The sequence below is a fragment of the Propithecus coquereli genome, unplaced genomic scaffold (genome assembly GCF_000956105.1).
Source record: "Propithecus coquereli isolate 6110/MARCELLA unplaced genomic scaffold, Pcoq_1.0 Scaffold3, whole genome shotgun sequence".
Classification (NCBI taxonomy): Eukaryota; Metazoa; Chordata; class Mammalia; order Primates; family Indriidae; genus Propithecus; species Propithecus coquereli.
The window spans coordinates 13796255-13808676 of record NW_012148618.1 but is presented as its reverse complement, the minus strand read 5'-3'; the positions used below and the strand labels follow the sequence as shown (position 1 = coordinate 13808676).

The 12422-nt window shown below is 39.1% G+C and overlaps 1 protein-coding gene across 1 annotated transcript in view; it reads left to right on the top strand.

Moving 5' to 3' along the window:
- The window catches only part of TTBK2 (tau tubulin kinase 2), a 99380-nt gene that overhangs the window by 85312 nt on the left and 1646 nt on the right, over positions 1-12422 (top strand). Inside the window, exons 11-13 of the mRNA XM_012649135.1 lie at positions 1989-2200; positions 3901-4489; positions 8949-10222. Coding sequence (XP_012504589.1) covers positions 1989-2200; positions 3901-4489; positions 8949-10222 — 2075 coding nt within the window. The remainder of the gene's footprint in view (positions 1-1988; positions 2201-3900; positions 4490-8948; positions 10223-12422) is intronic.

The following is a 12422-nucleotide window of genomic DNA, read 5'->3' as shown; positions in this document are numbered from 1 at the left end:
GGGGGAGGGGGGTGGCAAGGGCAACATACGTAACCTAAACATCTGTACCCCCATAATATGCTGAAATAAAAAAAATTGTCAAATAGCAAAACTGTATCTTAAATAACTGGTAAAGGTTTTTACAAAGGTAAGGCACAATTAGAGTAATGAAACTATGATGTTATAATAAAGATTCAGGTGCAATAAATGGTCACAGTGGACAATACTACCAGTTTTACATTAATTTGAACCCTACATTTATAAATCTTTCCTCATCACTAACAATTTCAGATTTGATTATATAGAAAACTTGGCTTCCTTTTCAAAGAGTCTCTTAAACTAGTTGATCATTTTAAAATATCAGTTTCTCTAATTTCCCATCTTATAGGTTTAAGACAGCGAAACAAGGAGGTTGAAAGAAAAGAGAACATTTTCACTCACATGGTGCAAAATTATAGCCACCTGTGCTATGTTTTCAGTGTTACTAACCAAAATGAACAGCTCAAAATTAAGTGCTTCCTTCTACACTCTGCAGGGAAGTGTATTCATACAGCAGGCAAAGAAATTCCCAGCCACTCTCCACCACTCACACAGGCATGCTAAAAATAGCACTCAAACCCCCTTATGGTAAGAACTTGTTCAGGAGATGAAAAGGGGTTAACCGTAAGGAAAAAACCTTGAAATGATGAAACAGCATTAAAAAGATAAAATCAGGGCCTGTGGGGGCATCTAGTTTTGCTACAGTCAGTTCTCTGTTAATATGTAATTTAGGGCATCCAAAACCAACAGTCAAAGAACACCAGCGTACATCTGAATAGTACTTGAATTTTTTTTAATTTATTATTTCACCTGACTCTTAGTCATAGTGGCATGCCTTTTCATGTATTTGATTTTTTTTTTTTGCTTATAAATTAATAATTGGTGGGAGTTCTATAGACCCACATTGGAGGTTAGGAGAAACCTTCTTTCACAGAAGATTGGCTTCTGTTTCTGCTGGTAGCCAGAGTATATCACCAGTTTGAGACCAGTTAGGCATCTTCTTGAGAATCTCTTATAAGAATAGATGTCCCAGACTTCCCTACCTGACCACACTCTGGGTGTAAGGCTTGATTTCCCTGATAATTATGCTACCGTAGGCATCTGTTCTTAGAACAGCCCCATCCTTCTGGGCTGCCTCAGGCTCAACCTCCATCTGCTCTGCCCCAGCTCCTTATTGTTATAGCCCCAGGCGTTTTGTTGTTTGGAGGGAGTGAGGGGATTCAGGCTTGGCAACCACTTACGTCTCAAACAGAACATTTTTTCCAGGTTTTGGTTATAAGTTAATGGAATTGGGTCCTGCAAACATCCAGTCAGACATAATAAAAAAATCCAAGGTCATTAAACATTTTTAGATTATCTTTGTACCAAATATATAAAAAACTAAAATAATACTAAAACTGAGTATAAATTAAGAAAACTCATTTAATGAAGGGTTAATAGCTGGGCGTGGTGGCTCATGCCTGTAATCCTAGCACTCTGGGAGGCTAAGGCGGGAGGATCGCTTGAGGTCAGGAGTTTGAGACCAGCCTCAGCAAGAGTAAGACCCTTCTCTACTAAAAATAGAAAGGAATTAGCTGGACAACTAAAAATAGAAAGATATTAGCTGGACAATGAAAAACAGAAAAAATTAGCCGGGCATGGTGGCACATACCTGTATTCCTAGCTACTTGGGAGGCTGAGGCAGGAGAATCGCTTGAGCCCAGGAGTTTGAGATTGCTATGAGCTAGGCTGATGCCATGGCACTCTAGCCCAGGCAACAGAGCAAGACTCAGTCTCCTAAAAAAAAAAAAAGAATAAATAAAGGGTTAATAGACAAGAATGTAATGAAGTAAACTAGCCAAAGTATCCTAATCTTCTGATAACACATGTAATCATTTGTTTATGTTATTAATATTTTGAAAGCTTCAGTGATTCCTCCCATGTGTATTGGCTGGAATGTTTTTCATGGTTTTATTTTATGTTTTGTCTAGGCTGCTACTGAAGAGGAGAACAGTCATGGTCAAGCAAATGGTATTCTCAATGCTCCAAGCCTTGGTTCACCAATTCGTGTCCGCTCAGAGATTACTCAGCCAGACAGAGATGTTCCATTGGTACGAAAGTTACGTTCCATTCACAGCTTCGAGCTGGAAAAACGTCTGACGCTGGAGCCAAAGCCAGATGCTGACAAGTTTCTTGAGACCTGGTATAAAAAAATAGTTTTTCTTTCTTTTTAAAGCTTCTAAGGTTTTAATGCCATTATTATTGTTGTTATTATATATTATTATGTAAAGCCTTTCAAATAGGAAATTCTTGGCTGGGCATGGTGGTTCACGCCTATAATCCTAGTGCTCTGGGAGGCCAAAGCAGGAGGATCGCTTGAGGTCAGGAGTTCAGGACCAGCTTGAGCAAGAGCAAGACCCCATCTCTACTAAAAGTAGAAAAATTAACTGGGTGTGGTGGTGTGTGCCTGTAGTTTCAGCTACTTGGGAGGTTGAGGCGGAGGATTGCTTGAACCCAGGAGTTTGAGGTTGCTGTGAGCTATGACTATGATGAGGCCACTGCACTCTAGCCTGGGAGATAGAGCAAGATAGTATCTAAAAGAAAGAAAGAAAGAAAGAGAGAGAGAGGGAGAGAAGAAAGAAAGAAAAGAAAGAAAGAAAGAAAGGGAAAGAAAGAGAAAAGAAAGGAAAAAAAAGAAATTCTTACATTTTTCTGACACTGATTCCATTAAACTTTCATTTTCATCCGTAGTTTTAATTATCATTATCCTGTGAATTGTCTTCTTATATTGTTATTAATCGATAGCATAGCCTTTGGCTTTGGAAGCTGGAAGCTGAGCAGTGGGAACTCGTAATCTCATAAGTTAAATGAACAATTTTACAGTGACTTCTTTTGGAAGGTGATCTCTTTCAAACAATGGTATAGAGTTAGAGAGGGCATGATAAATTGGCATTAGGCAAGGATGAGGGGGACACAAGGAGGAGGGAAAAAGTAATTTATACACAAGGGACAGGCAGTTCAATTCAATTTGATGAAGGCCTTCTATGAGGAAGGTGATGTAGGAAAGTAGATACAAATAAGTTTATCATTCTTGCCCTCCAGAGCTCACAGTCTACTAGAGAGAAGGCAAGGTGGAACTTTAGAGAGCCGTACAAAGATAAAGACTGTTTATAGTTCATGGTTATGAGGCACATTATCCTTATAACAAATTTTGATAACAGAAGATAGAAATGAAACTTTAAAAAGAGTTTGGCATATATTTATGAATTAAAAACGACTTTAATAGTATTAAGACCTAAGTGCCCTTAATAGTAGTCACACCCATCAATGGTACATCTCTGGTGGCTACTACTGGCAATGAAATATAGGTTAGAAGGACCATGGATTTGACTAACATGGTAGATACTGTGTCCCAAGACAATTCAGCCATTTCTGACCTACTCCAATCTAGCTTCCATCTTAAACAGTCCTTGACATATGTGTGTTCTTCCTCACATGGTACTCATTCAGACTCGTAACTATGTTATATAAACACATGTCTGCATGTTAATATGAGCAAAAAAATGAACTATGGTTGGGGCAGTGTTTTCAACATTCTGAGCTGTGGCTAAGATTGGGAGTAAAAGAGTGCAATAGGAATAAAAGCTTAGTTTGGTAAAAAATTAGCCTAACAAAAGAAGGAAACTAAAAGGGCCAGGCTGAGGAAAGAGCTGAGTTCCATCTTCCAAAGCAAGATTATGGCAAGTGGAGAAAAACATTATCAACCCTGTAAAACTTTCCTTATGCTTTGTCTATATTTTCCTTTCTCATCTTTGTATGAATATTAGTTTTGTATAGAACTTGTATGTTGTGTAATAAATGTTTCCCTAAGACAGTTGAGTAACTTCTTTTCATTTCCTTAAGCCTGGAGAAAATGCAGAAAGATTCCAGTGCAGGAAAAGAATCTATTCTCCCTGTTCTGCTTCATAAGCCTTGTGTTCCTACCGTGTCCCATACCGACCACATCTGGCACTATGATGAAGAATATCTTCCAGATGCCTCCAAGCCTGCTTCTGCCAACACCCCTGAGCAGGCAGATGGTGGTGGCAGCAATGGTTTTATAGCTGTTAACTTGAGCTCTTACAAGCAAGAGATTGATTCCAAAGAATGGGTGATTGTAGACAAGGAGCAGGACCTTCAGGATTTTAGGACAAATGAGGCCTTAGGCCATAAAACAACTGGAAGCCCTTCTGATGAGGAGCCTGAAGTGCTGCAAGTCCTGGAGGAATCACCTCAAGGTGAAAAGCTCCAATTAGGCCCTTGGGCAGAAAATGATCATGTCAAGAAGGAAGCTTCAGGTGTGCTCTTAGAACTTTCTGCGGATTGCCCTGCCTCTGCTGCTTCAGAACAGTATGTAGATAGGCTGGAACTCCAGGCTGGAGCTGCTAGTCAGTTTATTGCAGCAACACCCACAAGTCTGATGGAGGCGCAAGCAGAAGGACCCCTTACAGCGGTAAGAAATTTGTTTCTGTCATTTTTTTCCATTATCTATTCAAGGTGCTGTTAAGAAAGGACTAACAGTTGATCAACTAAGATTCTTCAGTAGAGGCCTAATTTTGGCAAATGGATATAGGGAGTAATGTTTGGATTAAGTTCCATAGTCAGCCCTCCAATATGAAATTTTTCAAAAATGGGGTTTCCTTTCATTGTATCAAACTCAATACACAAAATGTCATTATAACCTAATTTCAGGATAGCATTTATAATTAGACCACAAGAACTATCTATGTATGTGTGTGTGTACATAATATGACTTTCAAAAATTTTATGGCCAAGTGAGATAGCTCACGCCTATAATCCTTGCTCTCTGGGAGGCCAAGGTGGGAGGATCACTTGAAGCTAGGAGTTCGAGACCAGCCTGAGCAAGAGCGAGACCCCATCTCCACAAAAAATACAAAAATTATCTGGGCATGGTGGCACGCACCTGTAACCCAGCTGCTCGGGAGGCTGATGCAGGCGGGAGGATCGCTTGAGCCCAGGAGTTTGAGGTTGCTGTGAGCTAGGATGACACCACTGCACTCTAGCCAGGGTAACAGAGCGAGACTCTGTCTCCAGAGGAAAAAAAAAATTCATAATTCTAGAGATTTTTTACTATGCATTTGGTGAGGAAAGGCACATTTAACCATTCATGATTTGTTCTTTACACTGTATACTGTTGCTAAGCTTAAGCTTATTCCCTTCTCTTTTATAAACTCCATCCAGAAATTTCTCATATTTTACATTACTCTTAAACAATAGTTTTCCAGCTTTAATAGCCACTGTTTAAAATGCAGAGTCCCAGGCTTCACTTCCAGAACTTCTGCTTCAGTAGGTCTAGGGTAGAGTGAACTCAGTAGCCTTCATTTTAACAAGTAAGTAAAGGTAGTAATGATACAAATGAAACTTGAGGAAACACTACTGTTTACTCTCAGTCTTAGGCATTCAGCTACAGGAGCCTGTTACCCTGTTATTGGTAAGCAGTGATCCCCTGGGTGACTGTGTGAGCAGGAGGAACCCCGGAAAAGCCAGAGGTGGCAAATAAAAGGCAGAGAACCCAGACAATAAGGAACTGGGTTCTCAAATCTTAGGCACCTGCAGGTACATCTGTCCTTTTATGGTGGGAGTTACCAGGTTTCCTTAAATTTCATAATCTAGCAGCTGCCTCCTTTCCATCTCACCAGAAACAGCATTGTTCCCCAAACTGAATGTTTTCTATTAGAACACAATTCCACATGCAGGTGCAAAACAGTACAAAAAGATACCAAAGAAATTTCATTTTTGTATATAGTTCTGAGGAATTTGCCTGTGCTTGTTTGTTTATAGGGAATGTTTATAGGGAAATAAATATCTGCCTGTTTCTTCCCCAATTAGAGTTAGTTAGTTGGTCTTTCCCTCTTTCCCAGTTAGGTTGTTCACAGCATAAAGGGGCCTAGCCAAGGAATCAAACTGGAGCTGAAATCTAGCCCAAACTGTGTGTCTTGGCACAGAGCTATTCCTCTTTGAAGGGCATTCTTTTCCACATGTGGGCTGAAAGCAGGTCCTACTGCTTCCCTCTCTCCCTATTCTATCCTTTTTTTGTACCCTACCTTTCCTCTTTCCATTCATTCCCTCTTTCCACCTTTCCAGGTTCACTTTATTCTTTTCTCTCTATCATGCTGTGTAGATCACTTTGGGTAGTATAGACATTTTAGCAAAATTAACAATATTAATTCTTTCAGTCCATGAGCATGGGATAGCTTTCCATTTTTGTGTGTGTCCTCTTCAATTTCTTTCATTAGCATTTTATAGGTTTCCTCATTTAGACCTTTTACTTTTTTGGTTACATTTATACCTAGGTTATTTGTTTGCTTAATGGTATCCAATAAATCCTGTAGGTTTTCTTCATTCCTTTTTTTTTGTCTGCTTGAGTTATTTCAAAGACCTGTCTTCAAGTTCAGAAATTCTTTCTTCTGCTTAGTCTAGTCTGTTGTTGAAACTCTCAATTGTATTTTTTATTTAATTCATTGAATTCTTTAGGCCTAAGATTTCTGCTCAGTTCTTTTTTATGATGTCTATCTCTTTATTGAATTTCTTATTAAAATCATGAATTGTTTTCTTGGTTTTACTGAATTGTCTATCTGTATTCTCTTGTATCTCACTGCATGTTCTTAAGATTATTATTTTGAATTCTTTTCCTGGCATTTCATGTATTTCCTTATGATTGGCATCTGTTACTAGAGAATTACTGTGTTCCTTTGGAGATGTCATGTTTCCTATATTTGCATGTTTAATATGTCTCTATGTTGATTTCTATGTATCTGGTGAACAGTTATCTGTTATAATTTTATGAAGTAGAGGTTTAGTAGGGAAAGACTTATTCCTTGGGTCTTGGGTTGCCAGTTAGGTGGGGTGCATTGGCTCTAGTTCTTGGTGGATGCAGTAGTGTAGTTTCTGTGCAATTTTTTCAGTTGTAATGCATGCTAGTGATATTTGCAACTATCTCAGTGGCCTAGGCTGCAAGAATTTGTGGCGGTGGTGGCATGGCTTTGTCAGGGATGAGCTTACCAGGCTGTTTTTCAGACCAAGGGCACATGTATGCACACAGTGCATCAGCCAGCTTGGAGTTTAGCTTGCTGGGGTCAGGGTCACAGGGCTGTTACTCTGGCTGGGACTGTGGGCATGTGGCTGCTTGGCTGGCCTGGGGGGCATATTCGCCAAGGGCAGGCCCAGCAGGCCTGATATACTTGGAATTACATATAATAATGAGGTGAGTATTATTGGTTTCTTTTGAATGAACATATTCATCTCCCTTGTTATTTGGCATTTAATAAAATTTCACGGCTGCTTTTCTTATCATCACTTTTGGATCTTACAAAGTAAAGTTTGAAAAGTGAATTACTATAAGTTTTAGATTTCAATATCATATAAAAAATATATTAGAAAATTACCATCTGCTTGAATGTATTTTGGAATAATTAAAGAAAGATACAAGTGTGAGATGGCTTCCTGAAGAGAAACAGTACCAGTGAAACTTAATGCTTTTCCCCAAGGTCGTTACAGGTCTGGGCTTATTGCAAGAGTTCAGATGTGAACTCAGACAGTCTGTCCTGTATTAACCTGAAAGATCCTCAGGACCTGGTTTCATTTGGGAGCTATTCCAGGACATTAGTTATGTGTTTTTTCCCTGGCCTGGGTTTAGGACAAGCTTTACATGTCCGTGAAACTAATTATATTTCTGACACAAAGTGAAATAGATGTAAACACCTTAGCTGACCCTGGAACCACATAGGTTTCTTGGTGCCTTTGGACTAGAAATTGAGTCTAAGCCAAATCTCCCATGACTGCTCCAAATTCATTTTGCATTGAATTCAGACCATTTTCTACAGTTTTCGTAGAACTAATGAGGTTTATTAAGTGATTTGAGCTTATTTGATTTCTCAAAAAGGCTTTTTTCCTTGCCAGTTTATATAATTATTTGCAGCCTCCTTACATGTCACTTTTTAACAAATATGAAGATGTGAAAAGTTACTTTAGGTATCTTAAGAAAGGATGTTCTTATTAGATATTGAACCTTACATAGAATCAAAATGACCTCAGTAAAAGCAGAATTTTACTTATGTGTTTGAATCTTAAAAAATTAGAGGAGATATGAAACATTAGTAAATAATCTTTGTATGGCTTTGCTTAGAGCAAAATATAATATTCCTAACATTATTTGGTAGGTAGAATTTATGAAAAACAACAAAATGCATGAAAATTTGGGGTTCTCAATTAATAATCATTTGCCAATAATTTTTCCCTATAATCTTATATCTGGATTCTGCAGGAAATAGATGGCACACTCAAAGGGACTTAGAGAGCATTTAATGTAAGGAACTTTTTACAGATGTGGGCGGAGTTGAGAGAGCCAGCAGGACGAGCAATAGAGGGAGCCATTCCTACCATGAGTCCTGGAAGGCGAGAAGGAGGGGCTGTTAGCAGAACCTGGTGAGAGTCATAGCTGTGAGAGAGAGACCATGAGACAGGGCCTGTGGCCAGGATGATGGAGTGTAGCCACCACCAAAGCTGTAGTCCCCCGGAGAGAAAGCAGAGAGAATCATTACCCAGTCCTCTCTTTCCTCCAACCTTCTGATTCTCTGTTGCTGCCACCCATTGAGCGTATATAACCAGAAATCAGAAAGCAAGGGAGCCCAGACAGTATAAATCCATCTTCCAGGGCACAGAGCATGCCAAAGAAGGGGCAGGGAACCTAGAGGGAGACTGTTCTGCACAGTTCCTGAGTGGGGGAGCTTGAGTGTCATTCATTGAGTTTTTCATTCTTAGTATGAGTTGAGCAGACCTAGTCAATATCTGTTCCTCTTATAAATTAGAATTTGAGGTATTAAATCTCAAATCCTGCATCTTTATTGGTATTTCACATAATTGCATTTTAATTTTTTCTCCTTACTCTCCAGATTACAATTCCTAGACCTTCTGTGGCATCTACACAGTCAACTTCAGGAAGCTTTCACTGTGGTCAGCAGCTAGAGAAGAAAGATCTTCAGCCCATGGAGCCCACTGTGGAACTTTACTCTCCAAGGGATAACTTCTCTGGCTTGGTTGTAACAGAGGGTGAACCTCCTAGCGGAGGAAGCAGAGCAGATTTGGGGCTTCAGACAGATCAGATTGGTCATGACATATTACCCAATATTAGAGAAAGTGACAAATCTCAAGACCTGGGACCAAAAGACCGTCCATACCATAACAGACTGGTTGGGAGAGAATTTGAGAATCTTCCTGGGGAAACTGAAGAAAAAAGCATTCTTTTAGGGTCAGATAATGAAGATGAGAAGTTAAGTAAAAGGCAGCATTGTGTTGAGATCTCCCCTCTCCCAGGAGATTTGGTAACTATGGAAAAGGATCACTCAGCTACTACTGAACCTCTTGATGTGACAAAGGCACAGACTTTTAGTGTGTTGCCAAATCAAGACAAAAATCATGAGATAATGAAACTTCTGGCAGTTGGAACTTCAGAAATTTCTCCAAGAGTCATTGACTCACATGTTGAAGGACAGATAGGCCAGGTGGCAGCAATGCGAAAAAGTAAGCTATCTAAGGATGATGACATCAAGAGTGAAGACTTGCCAGGTCATCAAGGAGACCTTTCTACTTTTTTACAGCAAGGGGGTAAGAGAGAGAAAACTGCCCCTAGAAATGGAGAGCTATTTCATTGTGTTTCGGAGAATGAACATTGTCCCCCAACTCGGAAGGAGGTGGTTAGGTCCTCCTTTGTAACTAGACACAGCCGAATCCCTGTTTTAGCACAAGAGATAGACTCAACCTTTGAATCATCCTCTGCAGTCTCTGCAAAAGAAAAGCTCCTCCAAAAGAAAGCTTATCAGCCAGACATCATCAAGCTTCTAGTGGACAAAAGGCAGTTTAAGTCTTTCCTTGGTGACCTCTCAAGTGCCTCTGATAAATTGCTAGAGGAAAAACTAGCTACTGTTCCAGCTCCCTTTTCTGAGGAGGAAGTCTTCACTCCGTTTTCAAGACTGGCAGTAGATTCTCACCTGAGTAGGTCAGCTGAAGATAGCTTTTTGTCACCCGTCATCTCCCAGTCCAGAAAAAGTAAAATTCCAAGGCCAGTTTCATGGGTCAATGCAGATCAAGCCAATAGCTCAACTTCATCTCAGTTCTTGCCTCGGCCACCACCAGGAAAGCCACCCACAAGACCTGGAGTAGAAGCCAGGTAATGCTGTATGTTCTCCCTATGTTAAGTGCATAACATTATTTCTATATTTGCTTTATTGTAATTTGTCAATGGTAGGTCTACTTCTAGTTCTTTAAGGAATCTCCACACTGTTTTCCATAAAGGTTGTACTATAATAATTTGCAGACCCACCAACAGTGTATAAGCATTCCTTTCCCTCTGCGTCCATGCCAGCATCTATTGTTTTTGAACTTTTTAATAAAAGCCATTCTAACTGGGGTAAGGTGATATCTCACTGTGGTTTTAATTTGCATTTCCCTGATGATTAATGATGTTGAGCATTTTTTCATATGTTTATTGGCCATTTGTCTTTCTTCTTTTGAGTAGCTTCTATTCATGTAAGTTTTTCCCACATTTTCCTCTAGAATTCTTTTGGTTTCATGCTTTAGATTTAAGTCTTTTATCTATCTTGAATTAATTTTTGTGAGTGATGAGAGGTAGGGGTCCTGTTTCATTCTTCTACATGTGGTCATCCAATTTTCCCAGCACCATTTATTGAAACTATCTACCTACAACCAACTGATCTTTGACAAAGCAGACAACAGCATACCCTGGGGAAAAGAAGCCCTATTCAATAAGTGGTGCTGGGAAAATTGAATGGTCACATGTAAAAGAATGAAACACGACCCCTACGTCTCATTACTAGCTCCCTCTTTAAAAAAAAAAATGCTATATAATACTTCATGATTCCATGTAAATCTTGGGGCCTAAAAAAAGAAAAAAAACCTTAATGATCTAAATATATTATAAATTATTAAACCATTTCCTTATTAATGGACATTTATTTCCATTTTTGCTTTTATTTTATTTATTTTTTGTTTTTTTTTTTTAGAGACAGGATCTCGCTCTGTCACCTAGGCTGGAGTACAGTGGCATGATCACAGCTCACTGCAGCCTCGAACTTGTGGGCTCAAGTGTTTCGCCTCAGCCTCCTAAAGTGTTGGGATTACAGGCATGAGCCCACGCTCAGCCCATTTTTGCTTTATAAACAGTGCTGCAGGAATAGCTTTGTACATAGACTTTTTTCAGGCATCTTTGCCCACATTTCTAAATGATAGATGCTTAAAAGTATAATTGCAAGGGTTTGTATGTTTAAAATTTTTATATATTCAAAGTGCCTTCCCCAAAAGTTTGTTTTAATAATTTATCCTCATACCAATAGTATATGAGGTTTCTTCTCCACACACTTACCAGCAATTGACAATATCCCTTTAAAAAATTTTGGGAGGACCAGGTGTGGTGGTTCACACCTGTAATCCTAGTACTCAGAGAGGCCAAGGCAGGAGGATCGCTTGAGCTCAGGAGTTCGAGACCAGCATGAGCCCTGAGTAAGAGCGAGACCCCGTCTCAACTAAAAACAGAAAAAATTATCCAGGTGTGGTAGCGCCTACCTGTAGTCCCAGCTACTCGATAGGCTGAGGCAGGAGGATTGCTTCAACTCAGGAGTTTGAGGTCACAGTGAGCTAGGCTGACACCATGGCATCCTAGCTTGGGTGACAGAGCGAGACTCTTTCTTAAAAAAAAAAAAAAATTGGGGGGGTGGGGTCAGTCAGTCTGACAAGCAGGTAATCTCATTGTTTTAATATTGTATTTGACTATTCATGAGACAAATCGTTTCATATATATTTTTACTTGAGATGCTTTATGAGTTGCTGGCCGTGTTCATGTCAAACGTTCTATTGGGTTGCTTAATTACAATATTAACACCCTTGTCTGCAAAATATGTTGAAGATATTTTATCCTCGTCTGTTGTTTGAATTTTAACTTGGACTATGGTACCTTTTGTGTGATAGAAAAATTAGTGTTAATGGAATTGATTATGTTTATGAATTGTGTTTTAGATCATCTTTCAGAAGGTCACTTCAATCCTAAAATTTTTTTAAAAGGTAGTTTCTTCTGATACCTTTATAGTTTTGTGTTTTCTGTGTAGATTTTTAATCCATCTAAAGTTTATTGTTATATATGGCATGAAGGTTTTTTCCTAAGTAGTGATATCTCAGTACTTACTTCCCGTGGAAACATGGAGATCTTTCGGGATTCAATGCTCTGTTCCATTCATTTGTCTATTCCTTTACTATACACTTTTAATTACCATAGTTTTATTATTGGAAGGGCCTTAAGGCCCTTATTATCACATTATTTAGTATTGCCACTAAAGTACTATTATAGAATGCTTTAT